The sequence below is a fragment of the Hirundo rustica genome, chromosome 3 (genome assembly GCF_015227805.2).
Source record: "Hirundo rustica isolate bHirRus1 chromosome 3, bHirRus1.pri.v3, whole genome shotgun sequence".
Lineage (NCBI taxonomy): Eukaryota > Metazoa > Chordata > Aves > Passeriformes > Hirundinidae > Hirundo > Hirundo rustica.
In genome coordinates this window covers 12,138,063-12,161,114 of record NC_053452.1, presented here as the reverse complement: position 1 = coordinate 12,161,114, position 23,052 = coordinate 12,138,063, and the positions used below count along the sequence as shown (strand labels likewise).

General features: G+C 49.4%; 2 protein-coding genes across 6 annotated transcripts; one reads left to right on the top strand and one right to left on the bottom strand.

Moving 5' to 3' along the window:
• The first annotated feature begins 10 nt into the window (after positions 1–10).
• On the top strand, positions 11–7,966 carry LOC120750444 (uncharacterized). 3 transcript variants are annotated; one of them, XM_040059176.1, is made up of 8 exons: positions 11–162; positions 313–528; positions 671–854; positions 999–4,196; positions 4,724–4,963; positions 5,230–5,402; positions 5,660–5,777; positions 6,829–7,966. In XM_040059176.1, the coding sequence occupies exons 1-8, from the start codon at positions 113–115 to the stop codon at positions 7,087–7,089; spliced, it is 4,440 nt and encodes a 1,479-aa protein (XP_039915110.1). In that variant the 5' UTR covers positions 11–112; the 3' UTR covers positions 7,090–7,966. The 3 variants fall into 3 exon arrangements, 2 of the variants coding, with proteins under 2 accessions (XP_039915110.1, XP_039915111.1); XM_040059177.1 differs by lacking the exon at positions 313–528; XR_005699985.1 differs by lacking the exons at positions 5,660–5,777; positions 6,829–7,966 and having other exon boundaries at positions 999–4,188; positions 5,230–5,365.
• A 948-nt stretch (positions 7,967–8,914) lies between these two features.
• Positions 8,915–22,742, bottom strand: ZC3H6 (zinc finger CCCH-type containing 6). Of its 3 annotated transcripts, XM_040059063.1 has the most exons (13): positions 21,854–21,971; positions 20,310–20,449; positions 17,981–18,161; positions 17,570–17,695; positions 16,766–17,021; positions 16,430–16,551; positions 16,219–16,335; positions 15,176–15,287; positions 14,543–14,652; positions 13,809–14,062; positions 12,854–13,356; positions 12,230–12,469; positions 8,915–11,342 (listed from the first exon to the last, which is right to left on the bottom strand). In XM_040059063.1, exons 4-13 carry the CDS (start codon positions 17,642–17,644, stop codon positions 9,841–9,843), a joined length of 3,291 nt encoding a protein of 1,096 aa, XP_039914997.1. In that variant the 5' UTR covers positions 17,645–17,695; positions 17,981–18,161; positions 20,310–20,449; positions 21,854–21,971; the 3' UTR covers positions 8,915–9,840. The 3 variants fall into 3 exon arrangements, with proteins under 3 accessions (XP_039914997.1, XP_039914998.1, XP_039914996.1); XM_040059064.2 differs by lacking the exons at positions 20,310–20,449; positions 21,854–21,971 and adding an exon at positions 22,671–22,742; XM_040059062.1 differs by lacking the exon at positions 20,310–20,449 and having other exon boundaries at positions 21,854–22,043.
• Between the last annotated feature and the right edge of the window lie 310 nt (positions 22,743–23,052).

Sequence of the window (23,052 nt, the reverse complement as noted above, 5' to 3'; positions counted from 1 at the left end):
GCATGGCGTCCCGGGAACTGGGAAAGGAAGATCTCAGGCTCCCCCCGGCTCTGCTGTCCCGGATCCCTCCCTGTGAGGGAATGCCGGCTCTGCAGTGCCGGGAACACCTGTGATGGTCCTCCGGGAATGGAAATCCCGGCTCCGTTGTCCCAGGAATTCCAGGTGAGTGACCTGGTTTCAGAGCTGGGTGAAATTAAAGTCGGGAGCGCTTCCCAAGCTAGGAACTGCCATCCCTATCCAAGCTCGCTGGGAAAACTGGGAACTGTTCCACACTGGATCCCAGTTAACCCCAGGGTTTCTTCCCTTTTCCAGGCAGGACAACATGAAGCCTTTTTCTCTCTCTGAGCTCGGGCTCCCAACAGAAAACAAAGCTCTCCAGGGAATTCTCTGCCCCATGGCTGTGGAGCTCTGCCACCTCCTCCTTGCCCTGGAACGCGAAGATGGGATTTGCGCAGCCTTTCCCGATTTGGGGGAAAAGGCGGGAAAATTAGCCAAAGCTATGGAAGAGCTCGCTGCTGTGGCAAGGAGGTGAGGTGGATGGAAGTCTCCCAGGTGGATTTGGGGGCTGGGAAGAGATGGAAAAGATGGCAGGGGGCACGCATCCTCCTGGAGAAGTGGGACTGGGAGTGGGGAATAGACAGGAGTGCTGAGCCCAGTCCTTCCATTCCAGGCTGTCCGAGGATTCTGGTGAGGAAGAGAGCATGGAGATGTGTCCTCCCATGGGTGAATCCCTGCTCCAGGCTGGGAGGGACATGGTGCTCGCAGCATTCCAGCTCCAGGAGCATCCAGACAGCCCTCGGCACCGAGAGCACCTGGCAGCGGCTGCCAAGAGGACCCTGATGGACACGGCAAAGGTGAGGGGGACACTGGGAAGGGACGTGAGCAGGGGAAGCTCCAGCAGATCCACGGAGCAATCCACACCTCCTCCCCGCTCCAGGGATGAAACGGGAACGGGAATTCCTGACCTGAGCGGCTTTTCTGCCTTGTTTCCTGGTTAGATCCTTCAGCTGGAAGAGGCTGCAGGGATGAGGAGGATCACTGGTGCTGCCAGCTGGCTTCTGGAATGCCTGAACGTGCTGCAGGATGCCCGGGACGCTCCAGGGCTGCTGGCTGCATTCCAGGCCTTCTCTGAGGCTGTGCTCCTGCTGAGCCGCCTAACAGCCAAGCGCCTCCAGGAACTTGGATATTGTCCTGGAGGGAAGAGCTTGGCCCAGACCCTGCAGCTGCTCCACAAGTGTGTCCCACTCATCCACACAGCCAAGCACGGCGCCCTGACACATTCCAGGGATTGCCAAGCTGACCTCTCCCAAGATTCTGCTTTCCAGCTGACGGAGAGGACCATCAGGGAACTCCTCTCCCTGCTCACGGAGCCACAGGACAGGACTGGGATCTTCTCCCGGCAGGTGAGGAGGCTCCAGGCTCTCCTCTCCCACCCCGACCCCCTGCGCCTCTCCGAGGGCGCATTCAGCTCACATCTGGAAGCGGTCATTCTCCATGGAATGCTGCTGGCAGAGTCATCCAGGCTGGATCTGCAGCTGGAGCTGGTGGAACGTTGTTGGGTCCTGCTACAGCTGAGGAGGAGCATCTGCAGCCATGTGAGCCGGCGGGAGGAACAGCCAGGGCAGAGCCAGGGAGTACACGGACTGGAGCAGGAATGTCACAGCTTGAGGGAGGAGCTGGAAAACCTGGACCAGGCAGTGCTCAGGGCCACGCTGTGCCAAATCCTGGATGGATTCTTTGAGGAGAAGGAGCCCCTGAGGCAGGTGGTTGAAGGTGCCCTTAGCCTTGCCCGTTCAGGATGTTTTCCAGCAGGACCAGGAGGAATTCTGAGGAAGCTCCAGCCCCACATTGCCGCCTTCTTCGCTCAGGCCCAGCGGATGCTCCAAGCGGCCGATCTGGTCCTAGCCAGGTGTGCCCAGGCCCAAACTGCCAGGGAAATCCGGGAGGGTGTGGAGCACCTGCAGAGCCTCCTGGCGAGCCTCCCTTCCCTGCTCATGGAAACAAGAGGGAATTCCACAGAGCAGCTCCAGGCCCTGTGCCATGCCTGGGCCAGAGCCACCAACAGCCTCCTCTGCTGCTTTGAGGAGACCATCGGCATGAGAGAATTCCTTGAGTTATCCATCCAGGAGCTGGCCAGGCACAAGGAATGGTGTGAAGCAGCGCTGGAATGCCGGCATCCCAAGGGGCTCTCTTGGCACGCCGCTCACCTCACAGGCTGGGCACGCTGGGTGGTTGGAGCCACCAGCCGGCACGTGGACAGGGCCACAGATCCCATTTTCAGGAATGGTTTGCTGGTGTGGGTGGAGCAATTGGACAAATCCATCCTGGAGCTGGGAGCAGTCGCGGCCCTCATTCCAGGAAGGTTTTCCTGCCTCCAAAGCCAGGATGCCTTTTCCCAGGCAGTGAGCTCCCTAATGGACTCTGCTCTCCGTGTCCAAGCTGGGCTGGATGGGTCCAACCACCCGGAGATCCTCAGCCCGCTCCGTGAGCAAGTGCGGAGCACCAAGGTGGAAAAGGGGCTGTCCCACACTGGGATACAAACCAGTATGGATGAGGCAGCATTCCAAGGAGATATCCAAAGTCATCCCTCTTCACCACCAGCTAACTTCCACCTAGATCCATGGAAAGACGATACACACCCTGTCATCACAGCTCTCCTGGGAGCATCCCGAGCCGGTGACATGGACACTGTCCGTGCTGCTTGCTCTGTCCTGCTGGAGCTCTCCAATGGCTGTGTGGAAGCAGCATGGGAAGCAGTGCCCATTGCTGAGCCCCCCCAGCTCCAGGTGCTGGAGCAGCACCAGGATATCACAGCACTGACCGCACGGATCGTCAGCCTGGCCACAGAAACGACCCCCGGGCAGCTCCCTGCTCCAGGCAGGCTTCTCCAAATGGCACTCAGGCTCTCGGGAAGGATCCGGGAGACCTGGGAGTGCCTGGCAGCTGTGGCAGGCTCTTGGAACGGTCTGGCCCAGCAAGTGCTTGGATTTATCCTGTTGGGTGACTCTCCAAGAGGGAAGCAGGCTTTGGATGAGACCCTGCTGGGTTTAGCGGGAGCAGTGCAGTTGGCAGGAGACATTGCAAGCACAGCCTGCAGTAAGGAAAATCCCAATCCCTCCCATGTCCAGGAGAGCTTTCTGCAGCTCCAAGCCAAGTTTTCCCGTGCTCAGCTGAACACCAAAGTGTTCCTGGAGAAGGCAGCATCCTTCAGGGAATCCTGTGGGATTGAAAAGGCCATCCTGGAGCTGCACGGTGTCCGATGGGCCAATGGAATGCGTGTCCTGCTGGATGCCGTGGATCAGTTTGTGGGCAGGGATGTCCTGTTCCTGAGGGAGCTGAACAGAGCCGTGAGGAACAAAGTTGGCCCACAGAGCCTCCTGGCTGCTGTGGCGGAGAATTCCCTCAGGCTGCAGGAGGCTGCCCGGCTCTCCTACTTATCCTGCCCTGGAGACCACGCTGCCAGAGAAATCCTGGCGCTCCGGGATGAGATCCAGGTTCTCATGGAAGCGCTGCTGGATGTGTCCAACACCCTCCTGTTCTCCCCGCTGCCTGCTGCCAGCTTGGCCGTCCGCTTCGAGCTCCTGCAGAGGGACGTGGCCCTCAGGGCCAAGGCGTTGTTGCTCCACATGGAAGGCGTCAACATGGAACAGCTGCAGTTCATCCAAGATGTGGCTGGAGCAGCTCTGTCCAGCCTCACCCAAGAGGAGAAGGAGAGGAGCAAAGAAGGTTTTGAGGAGAAGGCAAATCAGCTCATGGCTGATGTCCAATGGGTCAGGAACACCCTCCGGGATGCTCTGGAGGCTGGTGCTCAGCTTACATCGCAGCCCAGCCTGCTGTCCGTGGCTGACCACCTCCTGCTCCTCACGGCTGATGTGGTGGAAAGTGCCCGGCGGCGCTTTGGGAGCCATCGGGACGCTGGGGATCCCTGCCAGGACACTGGGGATCCCCACCTGGACAGCGTGGCATGGTACTGGTCGGCCAAGGCACACTACCTTCTCACACAGCTCTGGGTTATCCGTGGAATCGACAGGGACATCCTGCGGCGCCTCACGGAATGCCTGCAGCGGGAACGCTTCTCAGGATCGCCCAACGGCACAGCCGGACTCTCCCCAGCCCCAGAGCCCACGGAGGCAGCAGGAATTCGTCCGTGCAGGAGCAGAGGAGCGAGTGGAGCCATGCAGGACGTGGGTGAGCTGGTATGGGAGCTCTTTTCCCTGGCAGGGTGTTGGTCAGGGGTGTCCATCATTGCTGGTGCTCCCAGCATGGAGCAGGAATGTGAGGGATGCTGGCAGGGCCTCTGGAGGTCAGCAGGCTGATCCTGGGCCACTCAGGCAGCTCAGGTTGCTGGCAGCCCTGGATTCCTGGATATCCGATCGGCCAGGCTCTCCTATATCCATCCCAATCCACCATTTTGGAGGCAGGGGAGCTGTAGCACTCTCTCTCAACTCCACACACTCCCTCTGGGAATACCAGCAACTCCATTCCCATGGGTGTCAGGAGCTGGGAGAGGCTTTGGCACAGACCCAGGTCCCTCAGCAAAGTGCTTTAGAGCTCTTGTGCTGGAATCAATTGCAAACTCTCAGCTTGCAGGACACCCTAATCCCATTTGGAGGTGGCTCCAAGGGCTTTGGATTTAGGGAGAAGGGCTGCTGGGAAAGTGGAGTGGACCCAGCAGGGGGTGGGCAGCTCTCCCACCAACTTTACTCACCAAAATCTCCTTCAGAAACACCCAGGTGGAGACCACTCGGCATCACTATGTCCACACATTCCAGGCTTGGAATTTGCTCCATTACTGTCTCGACAGCACCAGGACAGCCCTTCCAGCCTCTCCCCTGCCAAGCAGGAGAGAGGAAACTGTGACAAGTGGCAGAGTGGCTCCAGCAAGGTGTCCCAGGTGACCCAGGACATGGCCACGAGGATGATCCACATGGCTCAGTTCCTGCGGAGGAAGGGCCCCATTGCGGTAGGCAGCGATTCATCCCTCCGGTTTTCCCTTAGGATCATGCCAGCTCCATCCCAAATCCCTGTGTCACCCAGCTCTTGAGAGAGTGGCACCAGCTCTATTTATGCAAAATACTCCAAATACCTTCCTCTTGGTTGGATGTGAGCTTGGCATCCTGTCCTTTCCTCAAGATGTGTCTGATGTAACCTCCTGGACCCTCCTTGTCCTGCAGGAAAAGCTGGTTTTTCCTTCTCTCCCCAGTCCCATTGATTTTTATCCTGTTCCAGAGCAAGGAGCAGTTTGTTGCCTGTGCCAGGCAAATGGTGTCCAATGGGCAGGTGGTTGTTAAGTTTGGGAACATCCTCGCCAAGCAGTGCCTGGACCAGAGATGCTCCACGGAGCTGCTCCGTGCTGCCGAGCACACCCAATCCATCAGCAGCCAGCTTGGCATCGTGGCCAGGTGAGCTGCCAGCAGCTGGGATCACCTCTCACTAGGTCATCCAAGAGGGATCCCTCTCAAAGGAATGTGGGTGGTGGTCCCCAGAGGTCCTAGAGAAGGTGTGTATTGTCCAAGAGCTAAGGAACAATTTGGAGGCCTCCCTTCCCTCCGTGGGTTTCCCTGCTCCAATGGCATAGGGGACAAGCTGGGTTTGGAATAACAACACTGTCAGGACGTCCAATGTCCTTTCAATAAAATCCTTTGGAATGTCTTTGAAGGGTGAAAGCAGTGACTGGGGAGAGCAAGGCCTCCTCTGAGCTGCTGCTGAGCAACGTGCAGAACCTCATCCAAGCAGTCCAGCACGTCCTGAGGGCAGCCGAGGCGGCGTGTGTCAAAGTGAGTCCATCAAGGAATCAGTCCTGGAATTATTTGGGTGGGAAGGGTTGCTCCAAGCCTCATCCAACCTGGCTTTGAGCAGTTCCAGGGATGGGGCAGTCACAGCTTCTCTGTGCCAGGGCCTCCTCACCCTCACAGGGAAGGGTTTCTCCCTAACAGTGAAGGCTGATGGCAGCAATTCCATGCTGTGGGAGCTTCTCATCCAGGTCTTTCTTATGGGAACTGTTATCTGCCTGCTGGGGTACTCCAGCTGGATCAAATATTCCTCCTGGAATACTTTTATTTTGTGCCTTACTGTCTCATGTCCAAGGCCCACCCTGCTTCATCCCAGGCATTGACTGTCCTTGAGGTCACCTTTACCTGCTCCATTCCCTACTTAATTTTTGGATCATAGAGCACCTTTTATTTGGAATTAGTCCATGCTATCCTCTTTATTCCAAAATGCCAAATTCCTAAGAGTTTCCCATGCAGCTGCCATCAACAGCCACCTGATTTGACTGTAATGTCTGTGAGAGCAGATTTTTCCTGAGAACAACTGGAAAACAAGTGCAAACACCATCAGCCTCTTCCTGAGACAGCATTTCCACCTGAATCCCATCTTCCTCTATAATCCTACTGCTTTTCCAGGGATCAGCATCTCTTTTTGAAGGGAACACAGATTTTTTAGAATCCCATTTGCTGAACAATAATTAGCCCCAAGGGTGACAAAGCTCCTCCTGTGCTTAATTAAACTTAAAACTTCCTCTATTTCCCCATTTTTCACTTTGCTGATGCCAGTCTGGATTAATTAATTATTTAATTAATTTTGACCATCTAGATCCCAAAGTCCTCTGTGACCTGGCAATTTCCCTTTGGAAAATTCCCTGTTTATCAACAAACTGCTTTCTTTCCTCTCCCTGCAGAAGCTTTTGAAGCACTCGAGCATTTTGAAGCATTTTGAAACATTAAGAGGTAGCAATGCTTTGTGGATCGCGCACACACCGGCACATCCACACTTTTCCATAATTTAGTATGCACAGGGATATATTAAAGCAATTCCTTTGTCCAACAGGGTTTGGGACAACCCTCAGCAGACCCTGAAGAAGAAGAAGTTGCTGCTTTCTGCCAGCAGTGGAGGAAAAACCTGACACAGCACAGAGCCAAGGAGGCTTTAAATTCCGACCGGGATGAATTAGGGCTCCGGAAAACTCGAGGGGCAAAGCCTGAGCCCACCCTGATGTCTCTGGTGCAAGAGCAACCCCGTCGGAGCAGGAATACCCCAAAGCATCCCAGTCCTAGGAAAGGACATTCAGTTACAGACAGACACTTGTAAATCCAGAGAGGGGCTTCCTTGTCCCGATGGCATTGGAAGCAGAGGAGGAATACTTTGCAGTGTGAAGGATTCATGCTGAAGTGTTTCATCGTAGCAGGAATCTCAGATCAGGCTCCATGGGAAAGCCAGGAATCTTCTGGTGAGTGTTTTACCCCCAGGTGGTGAGATGGGATGGATGGGGCTTTGGAGAATCCTGATCCAGGGGGAGGTGTTGGAAATGTCCCTGCCCGTGGCAGGGGGTGGAATGAGATGAATTTAAAGTTCCTTCCCACCCAAACGATTCCAGGATTCCATGATCCGGAGGTGCTCAGGTTTTCTGCTGTCTTTCAACCTTTCCTCCTTCACATATCCAGGAATACAGCAGTTGGGAGCATTTTGTCTCACCTGCTGCCTCTGAGCCTGCAGGTTTCTTCCCAAAATCCCACTCAGCCCCAGGATTCTCTCCTATCCAGAGTGAACATTGAATCCCCAAGATCACCTACTTCACAGCTTCCAGAGTATCCCAGACTAGTGACACCGCCGCTCCCGTATCCTGGCTCTCCACATCCACCCTTCCCAGCCTCAGGATTACAATTTGGAAATGCTGCTCCATGATGGAATTCTGCAGGAGAGGTAGAAAGAAGCCTCCCCTGCGGAATACACAATCCAACACCACAGCAGACCACAGCTGGCTTCGTGGTGGCTGCAGCCCAACCTGGTGTTCCACCTGCATCCCAACCACCTTCCCCAGACCAGGAATTCCATTACTTGTGTGCTGGCAAGGAATCTCCTCCATATTCCAGGGAAAAGCAGCAGCAGGCACACTGGAGACTCTGGGAAGCTATCTGCAATGGATAAAGCAGGGAGCAGAGGTGGATGGAGGAGTGAAACAGCTGGAAGGAAGGAAAGGGAGGAAAGGGAGGAAAGGGAGGAAAGGGAGGAAAGGGAGGAAAGGGAGGAAAGGGAGGAAAGGGAGGAAAGGGAGGAAAGGGAGGAAAGGGAGGAAAGGGAGGAAAGGGAGGGACTATACATGGAGACAACAGGCTGTAAGGACTTGCAGGCCTTTGTATCCATGTCCTATTTCCACACTATTTTTCCCTGCTAGCTTGTTTTTTTAAGGAAAACCTTGACCAGCCACAGCAGTGAAGAATTAATGGATTACTAATAAAGGACTAATGGGTTACTTCAAAATAATAACCGGTTCCATGTGTATTCTCTACTTTTCCAACACAAAAGAAATCATAAAATTAATGGAATTCATGCTCTGGCAAATCAGGAAGGCAAACTGAAACCACAATTGCCTTTGGAGATGCCTCTGCCGTGTAGGAATCACCGGCTTCCCTTGGCTCATCCATGCAAGGCAAAACCTCAGAATTTGGGATAAACACTCTACTGTCCCGATGGAAACACCACTTGGCCAACAAACAAGAGGAAAAGGTCCCTAGCCATCACTTGGCCACGGGAAAAGCAAGAGGAAAAAGTCCACCAAGGAGGAGACTTAAAGCAGAGAAATGTTCCAAAGGGGTGGGAAGCAGATGATTGACTGAGCAGCCAGCACATTTTTTCTGGAAAGGCAGTTGGCTAGGAATGATTGCATTTCCTCTGGAGAAAAAGCAGCCCCAAAGGCGGGACAAGAGGTCTGGAGGACAGTTGTGCTCTCCCACGCAAAACCTGGGGAACTGAAGACACGCAGGATGTTCCATGACGGAAAATGGCAACTCTCTCCGTGAGAGCTCGGGATCAGGTACAAGGTTATGTTAAAACCCCACAAACCATCCCCAAAAGCTCAGCTTTAGACCCCCTCATCCCAGATACCCCTGCAGGCACACGGAGTCATCACCAGGAATTAACTGTACCCTTTTTAATTGTTTTGTTAAAAATGTCGTCGAGACACCATGAATACAAGTACTGCAGTTACAGCCATACAAAAAAAGCAATACAAATTAAGCAGCTGAATACAAAAATACGTTGAAATACATGAACACCACAATGGAACTCGGAGCACTAAATCCCAATTGTGTAAGCGTGGAAAAAAATTAAATAAAAACCTTTTTTTTTTTTTTTTTTTTGTATTAGACAATGTAGTTTTCTCCACTTTCAACAGTTACTTTTGCTAGTTATGTACTTCACAATTTCTTCTATGTACAGCATAGAATAAAATACTTTTAAAAGATATGACATTTTTCATCCTCAATATGTGATATAGTCTCTTTTACACTAATATCGACTGCAGGAATAAAAACTGTCCGTGTCTTACATCAACTCATTGGAAAAGGAGGAGCGACGCTTTCCTTAGAATTCATTTGCGTGGGGTTTTCCATCAGTTTGGGGGTTTGGCAGTCCTGGAACGGCATCTCTCCTGGGAATTCATGTACATAATATTGCTTGGATCTATACAAATGTGGCAATCGGATCTAAGTGGTGGTTGGGAGAAAGGCAGCTCACACATATACAGCTCTGGGAATTTTCCATGACTTATTTACAATGAAAGTGCTTTTCTCAGCTCTAACACGATCTGGGGGGATTGGTTTCCTTTCTACAGGTCAATTATTAGTCTCCCTGAAATTGGAAAGAAAAAAGATTCTCTAGAAAATACCACAGCTTTGCAAACACTCGAGCGTACTGGAGAACTGCGTGTGGTTCGGAGATTAGCAGCTGAAGAGTGGTGGGAATTATAATTTAAAAATAAATAAAGCCAAAAGAGGTAACCCAGGTACAAAACAGCAGAGAACTGCAATACCCACAACAGTAAAAAGACTCCAAAGCCATCTGCTAACAAAACGGGGAAGCGGTCGGATCAAAAGTCTTGAAAACATCTTTTAAGGATTTATCATCTGATTCCCCGTTGGGATCGCTCTCCGGGGCCTGCGTCACCTGTCCGGGCTGCCTCACCTGCCTGGGGTCGCTGTACTGCGGCCGGATTAATCCCGACAGAGCCTGGATCGGGAGATTATGGACGGCAGGAGCAGCACTGGAGTGTTTAGCCTGAGATTTACTGGTGCTGTTTGCCTTGTCTGAAGCAGCTTCCACTGATGCTTCCGTGGGTTTTTCCGCGTTCGCGGCAGCCTTCTGCTGGGACGCATCTTCTGCAAGACTTGGCTCATTTTTACTGGAATTTTTCAAAATACTTTTTTTCTGATTCTCTCCGTTCTCTCCTGAACTGGCCGGAGCCGTGTCCGAGGATGAACTGTGATCCCTGGGATCATACAAACTGATCCCGCTCAGGATGGAGCCGGGAGATCCCAGCCTAACGCCGCTGGACGATAATTTGGGCGCGTACGGAGGCAGAGCATCGGGGTCGGATTTCGGAGTCGCAGCTTCCGAGGGCTGGGAGGAGCTTGCAGCAGCTCTAGCGAGGCGGGGGTCAAACTTGGGAGGGTGGGAATCCTTCCCGACTCCATGGTGAGCATCTGCACTCGACAGTCTGTGGAGTCTGGGATCGACGTTCTTTTGCAAGCGAGGATCCCCCAGTTTGCTGGAGCTACTGGCATGGGAATCTGTGGATGGATCCAAGTAGCCACCCCGGCCCGTGAGGCTGTTTTTGGCCTTGGCAGCGAGCCGGGGATCGGCCGGCATCGCACTGGGGTGCGTATCGTTCTTCAAATTCCGCAGTTTATTCAGTCTCTGGTCGGCAATGAGCGGAGGGAGAGGTAAATTGATGGAAGAGACGGGGTCAGGTTTAGGTAGAGGGATTGGGAGCAAGTCCTCGGGGGCCCACACAATGTGCTTGGCAAAATTGGGTTTCATCAGGGTCACATCCATCTTAATGTGACTGAACTGCCGCAGCTGGGAGCGGGGATCCCGTAACGTGACACCTGGCAGAGGTTCCAAGGGAATGAGGAAAGCTCGTTCCCTCAGCTCCCTCTCCGAGTCCTCCTCGTCATCGTCCAGCCCTTTCTGCTTGACCTTCACTCCGGTGTGGGCGTGGTGCAAATCCAGCTTGGCTCCCGTCAGGGAGGAGCCAGGATGGCCGCCCTCGCTGACCTTGTGCATCCGCGGATCGCGGGCCAGCCGGGGATCCAGGGACGCCGACTCCGAAGGCTTCCTGGGATTGGGCCTTGGAGAGGCCCGGAGTCTCGGGTCAGCAGCCTGAGGCCCCACACCTTTGTCTTTGGCCAGCCTTGGATCCGTAGGCATCCCAAGCATGTGCTGCTCCGTGGAATGTTGCTGCCGATTCCTAAAGTTTTCACTTTGTTTCTTCAAGGTTTTGAGGATTGATTTAACACTGCTCCCCTCTTCCTCCTCACTACTGGAATACCAGTTGACATTGTCATCTAAAAATCAAAGAAATGCCAAAAGATTTAGTTTATTCCACCAAAAAACCCTTAGAAAAACCTTTAGAGAATCCAACAGTCCCTAATGGGAAACTTCTCAGTAATGTCAAACTGAAAAGATCTGATATTACATCACTCCCTGTATCATAAAAATCACAACCTCAAATGACCAAAATCCATTTAATCAAAGAAATGCCATAACAAAAAAAAAACCTGGAGGTAGTGGAGATAGAATGCAACACAGCCTGGGAGTGTCTCCATATCCATCGGTGTTAGTTCGGGAAAATAACCTGCTTTCAAACAATCCTTATCAGTACTAGTAAAAAAAATCGTATCTAAAAACTTAGACTTGATGGGAGAAGGAAAAGTAAAATGTCCCCTTGCAGTGGTCTTTAATCCAGGTAAATGATGAATTTACTGCCTTACTTAATCCAAATCCCAAAGTTTACAGGAGAGGTTGAGATTCAGGAAGGGAAGAAATTACAATATTTTATTTTAAAGGATAACAGAGAAGGAAAAATGCTGCTCTAGAGGAAATAGATCAAGAAGTGCAACTGAAGAAACAGGATCAAGGATGCACTTCCAGTCCTGGCAGCAAGAAACAACCCCTCTGGTCCAACAAGGGATTTTTCCAAAGTAATTATCAACCAAAGGACATTTTAGAAGTGCAACTAGATCTAAAAATTATTCATTGGAGCTAGGATGGACTGAGCCTACACCAAAATCCTAGAACAAGTTGGGAAGAAGAGCAAACAATACTGAGCTGCTGCTTGGACATTCCCAAGAACTGTGAACAGTGACGTGACACAAGTCACCATCAACAGATTTGTTGTTTGTACTTCATCGCCAGTGAAGTACAATGAGAATTCCAAACAAATCCTGCTCACCTTCATCTTTGCTCATGGCCCTCTGGCCCTGGCTGCTGGCAGAGTCTCCATCCCGTTGGTGCTTCTGGCTGAGCCTCACGTACAGGGCCTTCTGCATGGCCGGCAGGAAATCGGGCACGTTGATGCCCTGGTTGTGGCCCATGTGGCCGCCCATGCAGTCTGACTCGCTCCCGCCCGGATGCGACTCCGAAGCCATGAGGTGAGTCTGGTGATCCGTAAATTCTCCGTGCCATGCTCCATCTGCGGGACAGAACTCCAGTTAGTAGTTATCCCAGAGAAATATTGACAGCTATAAACACAGAATGATGGAATGGACTGGGCTGGAAGGGAGCTTAAAGGACATCCAGTTCCATCCCATTGCAGAGACACCTTCCCCTATCCCAGGCTGTTCCAAGCCACATCCAGCCTGACCCGGAGCACTTCCAGGGATTTCCAGCCACAATGTCTCTGGGAAAACTCTGCCAGGACCTCCCCACCCTCACAGGGAAGGATTTCTTCCCAGTACCCCATTTCAATCTAAAGCACGACGTGACTTAACAACGCAACAGCACCAGCTTAGAAAGCAGAACGCAGAAGACATTCCAAGGAGCTTCTATCCAAAATTCATCCAGCAGACATCCTTACCTCCAGAATTATTGGCTGGCTGGAAGTTATGTACAGCTTGGTGGGAATAATAGTTGTCATAGAAGTCGGCTGGGTTCTGCATAGGCTCGTACTCCCCAGGCATCTGCTGGTACTGCGGCCCCGGGGGACAGTGATTGTCCCTTGGCATGTTCACCATGTGCCCCTGCACTCCGGGGGAATTGTAAGATCCTCCCATCCCTGGTGGGGTGAGGGGTGGCCCACCCTGCTGCCCCTGCATGGGCATTCCGGTCTGGTTCTGCGGGCCCATGTATCCTGGGGGAACACCCTGCATGGGGGGGCTCTGCGGCATTCCCGGCCCTTGGGGGCCTCCGCAGGGATGGTGCCCAGGAGAACCGGGGTGCATCGGGGGCCCGTTGTGTCCCTGGGACATGCCAGGACCTGGCCCTGGACTCGAGCCAGGGTTGTACATGTGCTGGGAATGTGGGTCGTTGCCCTGGAACGGCGGCCGTGGTGGTGACGCACTGTTGTAGAAGGCCGGCGGCCTGGAAGCAGAAGAAAATCAAGGAATCAAATTTTGAACCTATAAACAGCAACAGCTGCCTCTCTTTGCCCCCTCCCACTCATATTTGACCTGACATTGGATAAAATTCCCAAAGGAGCATTATTTTCCAACTACACCCATTCCACGTTCCTTAACTTGGCTGAAACCACATTTTTTCCTATTTGCTTATTTCCATCAGTTTTGCCCAAGAAAAAGCCAGCTACAAAAAGAATGGAGCAGGGAATGAACTCCTCCACCTGGAGATGGAGATGCCAAATCAAGAGTCAACTTCTGGAAGGTGAGGCCTCAGTTCCTTTCTATGGAAAACATTAAATAATCCTGGTATCAACTATCTGGCAGATCTTTAACTTAGCCCAGAATCCTGACAGGAACATGATTAAAGATTAAATGATGAATATCCAGGAGAGTTCTCCTCAGAATTCCAACACCTACTTCTTCCCAATTTTGTGTGCCAAATCCACAGTGGGCTTCACGACGATTTCAAAAAGAGATGGAATTTTCTTATAATCTCCTGAAGGATCTTGGTAATTTTCCATGTCGGACTCAGAGAAGGGATATTGCTCTGGGGGGGTTGGCAGGAGTCCAACCCCCGGCGGGGGTTTGGGAAGAGGAACAATGCCCCGCTTCCGGAGTTCCTCCAGCTCCTTCTCATCTTCATTTTGGGGTTCCTCCTCATTATTCAAAACCTGGAACAAAGCCATGTGGCAAACATTCCATCAATTTTCCAGTATTCCAGTTCAATTTAGTCCTGTGCCTTTTATTGAAATATTACTTCCATATTTAAATAAACAACTTTCCTCTTATCTGCTACAATACTGCTAGATATTGACATCCGACTCAAAGGAATTCTAAACCCATCTCTGGGAGTTATTTTCCAGGACACCAAATCCTAGCCAAGAAAACACTTCTCTATTTCAGGAATGAACAATTTCCCACAAGTCCACGTCCTTCAAACAGGAGTGGAAGGAGTTATTCCAAAATTCCTCACGTGTTTAGTGTTGGATTCACACCCCTTTTCTTTTAAAGCCCGGTGGGGAATGACTGGAGAGGGAATATCCCAATAAACCAGAGCTCAGGATTTCCCAGAGCACATGGAAAAGGCTCCTCCATCCCTGCCCCACTCTGAGTGCAGCAGACCTGATATTCCCGGTATCCGGATTGCTCACCTTATCCAACAGCTCCTTGGTTTCCGCAGTCAGGGGCGCATGAGAGAATTTGCATTTATCTCCTTGATAACACTTTGCTCCTGTGTGGTAGAACTTGCAGGGGAATTCATGTGAGGAAGGAATTAAGGATTCCTAACAGCTTGGGAAGGTTGTAAAATCCAGCTGCTGGCTATCCCTCAATTTTTCATCAGGAATTCATCTTTATGGTAGGAATTTTGGAAGCTAATAACCAACTTAACTCTAACTTTCATTTAAAACTCTCCTAAAAATTAAACTTCTGTGGCCTTCAGGTTTAATTTTCCAATTGTGATTAAAAACGGAAAGGTCCTAATTCCAGAGGAAAACACCAAAATAATGACAAAGAGGAACAGATCAGGGGTTTAAAAGTGTGGATAAATATATCAAAACTTCCAGGAAATTTATTTTCGAAAATATTACAAATCAGTAATTTTATATTTATGTTTGCCTCTGAAATATTTGAGAAAAAGAATCTTGTAATTAAACTACACAGTAGGTGGCAAAGTCTCTTAAAAAAACCAGTCACCTTTAGAAATCATTTATATCAAAATAAACACAAATAAAATAATAGAAATTAACATTACAGATGAACTTAGAAGTACTTTTAAAGGATATTGTGCAAATAAATGCAGTTCTCTCCTTTGGTGCAGTAACCCTGGATGTAAAACTTACAGATTTCCTTTTTCTTCTCAATCTCTGCATCATGATCAAATTTACACTGTTCTCCCTATAAATAAATTGGGGGAAAAAAAAAAATCATGATCCATCTGAAATGCTGAGAAATTTAATTCCATAGTAAAAAGAACATCCTCCTCAGCTGAATTGAAATTTTTCATCTTTATCCACATTAAATTCCATGAGAAATAAAAACTGTAAATAAGGGGGAGTCTGGACGTAGAGAAAATTCCTGGATTAGCATTCAAAGGAATAGACGGAATGGTGACAAAAAACAATCTCTATTCTCTGCCTCCACCTGGGAATTTGCATTAAAAAGGCATGGAAATAATATTTTACTGAATTACTTTCATATGCTCTGTTATTCTTTAGGACTATTTTGCTGGATGGGGGGTTGGGTATTTTTTAGGATTTACCTTCCTGAAAAAGACACCAAGCGCTCTTTCAGTCCCTTCTAAAACTGAAGGTGGCAGCAAATATTCATCTGAGCCAAAGGTTCAGATAACTTTAAAGGCAGCAAGCAACACATTTCCAATCATTTTCACTTTTATTTCTAACATTTGGGTAAGAAACAGAAAATTCCACCGCTAAATCCCAAGGAACCAAATAAAAGTGAGAAGCATTCAGTGGTTGGGTTTCCTAACAATCCTACTTTTTAAAGTTTAGCATCACAAAGCAATTCTTTCAAAGCTCCCAAATCAACTCAAAACAATTTAATATATTCAGGAACTGTTGCCAGTTCCAGATTTGTGAGATATTATGTCATTAACATATTATCACTCTCAGGGTAAGTTTAGGATGTTTTTATTAAATATATTAATAAAAAATATTTTAAATTAAAATTTAATTCAAAATGTGTAACAGAAGGGCATTTTTTCCACAAATAATTCCATCTAGAAATCCTCAGCACATCAAAAATCAAAATACTGAGTTTCAACACTTAAGCTTGCTAAAAATTTATTAAAAAAAAAAAATTAATTTACCTTAATGCACCTCCCTTCAAGGAAATATTTACATATCTGTTTGCCCTTGTGCTCCACCGTGTGCTGGTTGATGAATTCCTGGCTCATATTAACCCACTTCTTCACTGGTTTGCCATCCTGGGGGGAAAAAAAAAAAATCCACACATTATCAGCTCCTTTTTGGAGCACTGGTGATGCAGATATTGGGGATAAGGACTGGAATTGTAGGTACCTCATGGAAGCCATCGGATCCTTTATTGCTACCTCTGCCCCTCCCGCGATCTTTGCGCTTCAGTTTCTTTTGCATTCCACGTCCTCTTCCAACGTTGTAGTTGTTCCCTCGTTGGGAAATGCCTGGAAAACAGGGATATCCTCTTAAAAGAATCACAGAAATTAAGGGAAAATGGTTCTCTCATGGCATCAAAGAGAGACAGGAATAAATTAAATCCCCCCCTTTCTGCTGTTGGAAATGTTATTTCTGACCAGCCAGAATATCCCAGGAAAACCACCCCTGTCAGCCTCCCTCATCCAGGTCTCCATCCCAAAATGCCACCAAAACTTCCCTTACCTTTCTGGATCCCTTTCATGCCCTGTTTCTTCACTGGTTCCTTCGGGAAAGGAGGTCCCAAATCCCCACTGGAAGTCTCTTTAGCTTGCCTGTACTGTTTGAGCTGGTCAGCAAAATCCTCATCCTTTTCCTCCTCATTGTAATTGCCAAAGTTTTCATCACTGTAATGACTGTAGTTGTCATATTCCTTACTCTTGACATTTTTTTTATGCTGCATTTTCTGGGAACTCATGTAATTCCCTGACATGTGTCCATGCTGTAAGGAAAGGGACATTAGGAAACAATGCCATGTTTCCAAACCCCACCCCTCCACACTTCTCTAAAAATCCACTTCTGGGGCTGTTTTATCATTACCAGAGTTGCCCAAAAAAAGCATCAATAACACAGGGAAACCCAGTTATTCAGGAAAAATTATTAATTTTAATTCACCAGCTGAGAAAAGCCAAGAAAACTGAGCCCCCGAACAACAGAATCAACTTTAGGTATTGAAAAGTGGCTTTTCAAGAGTTCTTTCCTTCGAATCCAGCCTAAATCCAGTGCAGGCAATAAAAATATTCCTTAATAATATTCCTTAATTTCTTTTACCTGATAGGAGGAAAAATTGGTTATCAAGCTTATTTTCTACCACAGATCCTGCTTTACATCTGGGAATCTCCTCAGGGAGATGAGAAATGGATGAGCTTCCAGAAATCGGGAGACCAGGCACTGGGATGGAGCCAAACTACCAAACCCACACTGTTTATACTTGTATTTTTTGAATGTCACCTCAATAAAGACGTGAGGAATGAGTTTCAAACTTCCTACCTGACTGAAGGAGGAATCATAATCCCTGTAGGAAGAGCTGCTGCTTTTTTTGTGGGGCCTTTCCGTGCGCTCCATGTCGGAGTCGTGGCTGTAGTCAGAACTGTCATCACTGGAAGGGGAGTTATGCTGGAAAACAGGAAAAAGAGCTGGGAATTTTGAGGGAATCTTCTTCTTTCCATAAATACAATGAGCACAAAAGTGATAAATTTACATTGTGCATCTTATCCTAAAAACTCTCAAATCCCTCTGGTTCAGCTTCCAAGACCAGGACTTAACTTTGAACATTCAAGACCAGTTTAAGTCTTAATGGTAATAAAACCATTTTCATTCCTTTGCCAAGTCCTTGGATTCTTGTCCTGGACACCCATGAATCAAATCGCCATTTCCAAAATGATGGTTTTTTTCCCTAACCTTATGCTTGTCCCGTCTTCTCCTTTTGGATTTTTTCTTTTCCTTCTCTTTTTTGCGTTTTTTCCGGGATTTCCGGTGGCCTTTCTCATTTTTCTGTTTATCGTCCCCTTTTGAACCGTGTTCCTTCACATCCTCATAGGCTGCATCATCTATTTCCCCATCTTCCAGCTCTCCATCTTCCCTGGAAGAGGGAAACCAGGAAGACAATGAAATTCCATGTTACTATCCAGCTCACCTGTCACTGTAAAAAAACAGTTAACAAGTCCGAAGCAACCCCAAGCTGTGATTTTTGGGATAAATGGATGTGTCAGGGAGAAGAAAAAACTGCTGTATGACCTGGAATTTCTTGGAATTACATTAATGAAATAAAACTGGAACATTAATATCCCTGAAACACCTGTAGCTATCCCAAAAATCCAATTATGTTTTGACATTATCAGTTAAACTCATTCCCTCAAGGATCAATTAAAATATCCTCTTCCATAAAATACCTACTGAAAACGCTCCTTGAGAACAAAGTTGTTCCCATGTCCCAGTTCCTCTGGGAATTACACTCATGGATTTCCACTTCTGGGATGCAGCCAGGACTGGAATAACTTTCCAGGTAAACCAGTCTCAGTAATACAATCCCTTGGATTGCATGGCAGAGGGAAGATTACAAAAGTCCTCTAATATCTAAATTCTTTCCACAACATCCAAGCATTTTCCAAGGACTGAGCTTCAAGCAAGAATAAAAAAAAGGTCGGGGGAAGGAAAAGGAAGGAAAAGGAAGGAAAAGGAAGGAAAAGGAAGGAAAAGGAAGGAAAACCACAACAACTGGATAAATATGGATTGAAAAGATGATGATCAAAAATATCATTTCTAGGAAAATAAGTTATTTTTCAAGGAAGTGCCAAGGCAGCAATTCTGTTCTGGTTTAGCTGCTTTTATTCCCATTTAAATCCCAATCTGGAGCTGTGCATCAGGAATGGAGAGCAGAGCCTCCCTTTTACAAGTTCCCTCTCTCTCCCACAATCTCCAGATACTTGGGAGCTTGATGGATATGCAAAAACAATCCCAGAAAACATTCCCACTGTCTGAGCGGATTCCTACTGCATCTCCCACATGGATCAGAAAGGCACAGAAGCCAAATGATCTTCCAAGGAAAAGCAACCTGATGAAATCCCTGTGCAGTTCCACAAATCTTTGGGAAGGGAGAATCGAAAAACCCTAATTCTGGTATTTGAGTTCCATTTCTAACCTTCAAACCTGGATTTTAGCTCCCCTTCCTTGACCTTATTTCAGGTCATCCTTAAAAATAGAATCCCTTATGCCCAAAGAAGATTTACTCCAGAAGCTCCTGAAGTCCAAGATCCAAACCCAGGATGCCTTTTCTGGAATATTCTGGGAATCTTCACCCTCAAACATTATTGAAGTCTTTACATTTTCATTCCCCTTTATTATTCCCATTTCATTTAAAAATAATTTTACTTTAGGTTAAAATTCCCTGAGGGCTAAAATTCCCCAAATTTTGATACTAAGGTGCTGCTTAATAAATTAGGAATTAATAAGGAAAGTAACTGCAAATAATAGAGAATTTTCACTGGGAAAATCAAATCAAAGCGGAGGGTGTCTGGGAGCAGTAAAAAGTGAAAGTAAATTAATTCCAAGCTATTTTCTGGGAAATCTGGCACTGACTTATGTATAAATAAACTTGCCTCCAACTTCTTCCTTACCCTGCCATGGATTTACCCACAAAGAACCATGAAATTCTCACAAAATCCTCGCAGGAAAAATCTTTCCAGGACCCCTGTACTGGAAGGCTCAGACCCTTCATCACCAAAATAATGTCAACAGTAGGAATTAACTAAAACTAATTCGAGAATTAAAAACATTCCTGTCTTGAGAAAATTGCATTAAAACAACCTTCCAACTTGGAATATTCCAAGTGTGGCCAGAGAGGCTTTATTATTATTATTGTCTTTTACCAAGTAATTTCTTTATCATTCAACGGATCAGCTCAAATCAAACTATTAACAGAACTCCTGCTGCATAAATTGATTGGGAATTGTGTGGTTCCCAGTATGGGTGTTTCCCGCAGTGAACTGGTTTTACTGGTCCTATATTTGCACGCCTGATGTAATGCAAAAACTTGGGAGTTGGGCCTTTTTTGAAGTGAATGAACTTATTTTACAGAGCTGAAGTTTTAGAAAAAATACAAGTTATGATCTCCCAGGTCCTGTGTACTGTTGCTCTTCGCCTCATAAATCGAAACATTATAAAGCAACACTTGTAAATTAAAATTAATTAGGTTGTTAGGTGGCACTTATTGGCTCTATTTCACAATTACCAGTGTCACAACTGGTTGTACTGGTGGGAACAGCTGGTCAGAGGATGAGAACTCCAAGGTGGAAAAACTCTGCTCCCAGCACTACACGGAGTCACTCGGACTTGCCCCAAGGATTTGAGAACTCCAGATATTTTCAATCCCTGAAACAGTGAAAAGCCACAGCCTGATTGCAGGAACTCCACAGCACAGCTTTGCCCCAGCTCCAGAGATCCCAGCAGACTCCTGTTGTGCACTCGGCTTGGAAAACAGAGCATGACAACTTCCACCCTTGCCCAAGGAAAAGCAGGAAAGTGAAAACAAGAACCAGGAGCTCTGGGCTCTGCCTTGAACTTGCACTAAACTCCAGGCCCATTTTAGGGATCACTTCCCCAAGGACAACCAGGAAGTGGAAAACAAGCGCCAGCCGCTCAGGGCTCTGCTCTGACCCTTGCACTAAATCCCAGGAGCATTTCCCAAGGACAAGCAGAAAGGGGCAAACAAGAACCAGCCGCTCTGGGCTCTGCCCTGACCCTTGCACCAAACCCCAGGAGCATTTTGGGACCACTTCCCAATTCATAGTACAGAACTTGGGACTCTTTTTCTCCAGCGAGGAAACAGTTTTGCATTTACCCACAAGCCTTTTTTTTTTTTCTCCCCTGTGTTTTTTTCCCTGTGTTTTCCGGTCCTCTGAAGTACCACAAAGGGTTGTGGAGCTGTGTGGGGGAAGGCCAAGTTCTGAGCATCTCAAAACCCTGGCATTTTTAACTCCTGCAGCTGTGTCAGAATGCTCAGGGTAGAAGTAGGCTCAAGCACTGGTAACTGCCACCCTGGCACAGTATTTTTAGAACTAGTTAGGAAGGCCAGGGCTGCTCGGAGAAAGGATTTGAATTTCCAGCAGCTGCAGGAGGGAAAAGAAGGGAGGGAAGGAGGGAGGGAGCAACAGAGGTCCTTTCACCAGGAACAGGACTCTGGCTTTCTGCGCATGGGGATTGAGAGGTGGCAAAGATAACGTCAGTCAGCCCTTAATCTGCATAAAAAAGATCCAGTTAAATGTGTAAGGTGGAATCTGGCAAGAAAATGACGTTAAATATGGCTCTAGTGAGAGATTGTGGTATCAACAAAAACAGCCAAAAATAAAAAACCCGCCCAACTCGGAGCACCCTTTCCTGCCTGAGACAGAGAACAATGGTGACATTCAACAGACAACCCCTGGAAAGTGCAATTTATGGAAAGAATGGCAAACAGCCCCCCTTCCCAGCTAGAATAAATCAATGAAGATGTAAAAACGCATGCATTCCAAAGGAAAAATTAAAACCTTGCAAAAAAAAAAAAAAAAAAGGCACTTTTAATGCAGTGACACCCCCCCTCCCCTCCTTGCATTCCCCACCACCACCACCCCGCTCCAGCCTGAAGGTGACCTGCCCCCCCCAAAAACATCGTTAACCCCCTCAGGCACATTAACAGAGCATCATCATCATCAGCATCATCATCATCATCATTACCAGCATCACCCCACTAAGTACCACCATTATGAGAAGCGGAGAGAGAGAAGAATGTTACTCGACCTTTCGTCCCCTGCATGTTGCCTGTCAGAGTCGGGCATGTTTGGGTCAAGAACTGGGTTTGGGGGTTTGGAGAACAAGCTTTCAAAGGCCATTGTGCCTGGCTGTGGTGTGGTGAGGAGGAGGAGGAGAAGGGAGGTGGAGGAAGGCAGGGCCCCGCCGCTGCCCGCGGCGCGGAGCGGCGGGAGGAGGCGGCGGCGGCGGCGGCGCGCACGGCCGCGCTGGGGGCGGCTCGGTGAGGAGGAGGAGGAGGGCCGGGCCCCTCAGTGAGGAGAGATGATGAAGGTTTGCACTCACGGTTACTTAGTGAGACACTAACGGGCACTCAGCGCCCGGGCCCGGCCGCCCCGCGCGGGCGCTGCGGGGAGGCGGTGGCGGCGGCGGCGGCTCGAGCGGCAGCCCCGGGGCACAGGAGAGCGGGAGGACACACACACGGGGGGAGGGAGGTGCTGCTGGCCGGAGATGGCGGCCCTAATTCTTCCTTACAAACATGGCGCCCGCGCGAGGCACTCGCACAAAATGGCGGCGGCAGCTGAGGGAGGAGGAGGAGGAGAACGGCGGCAGCAGCGGCGGCAGCGGCCCCCGGCGCTTTGCCCGCACACGCTCGCTCAGCGCTCGCGGCCCGCACACGGCGCCGCCGCCGCCGCCACAGCGTCTTCCGCGCCCGCCGGGGCCGCGATGTCGCCGCGTCCCCTCACGCCGCCGCCGCCGCCCGCCGCGCTCCTCCTCCTCCTCCTCCTCCGCCGCCGCGGCCCTGGGTCCACCCCCTGCGCACCGCCATTGGCCGCGACCGCGGCGTCTCGCGTGTTCATTGGCTTACCGCCATGCCCGTCAATCTCGCCGTGACGTCACGCGCGGAGCCCGCCCTGCTCCGCTTCCCCTCGGCCGCCGCCGCCGCCGTGCGCGCGCGAAGGGGGCGTGGCCTCGCGGCGCGCCATGTCACGTGCCCCGCGCCCGACACGTGATTGCGGCGTCCCCCGGGAATGGTGGGGAAAAAGGGGGGAAAAGGGAGGGAAAGGGGGAAAAGGGCGGCGGCTTCCGCCTGGTGAGAACCGGGACGGGCACCGGGAGCGGGCCTCCCATCCTGCCACTGCGTCATGGCCGCCGCCCCCCTCCCCTCACGCACTGTGGGCAGCGCCTCCTTGCGGCGGGTGTGTGTGAGGGGAACCGGCCCGTGCGTCATTAATTAGCGACACTCGTAA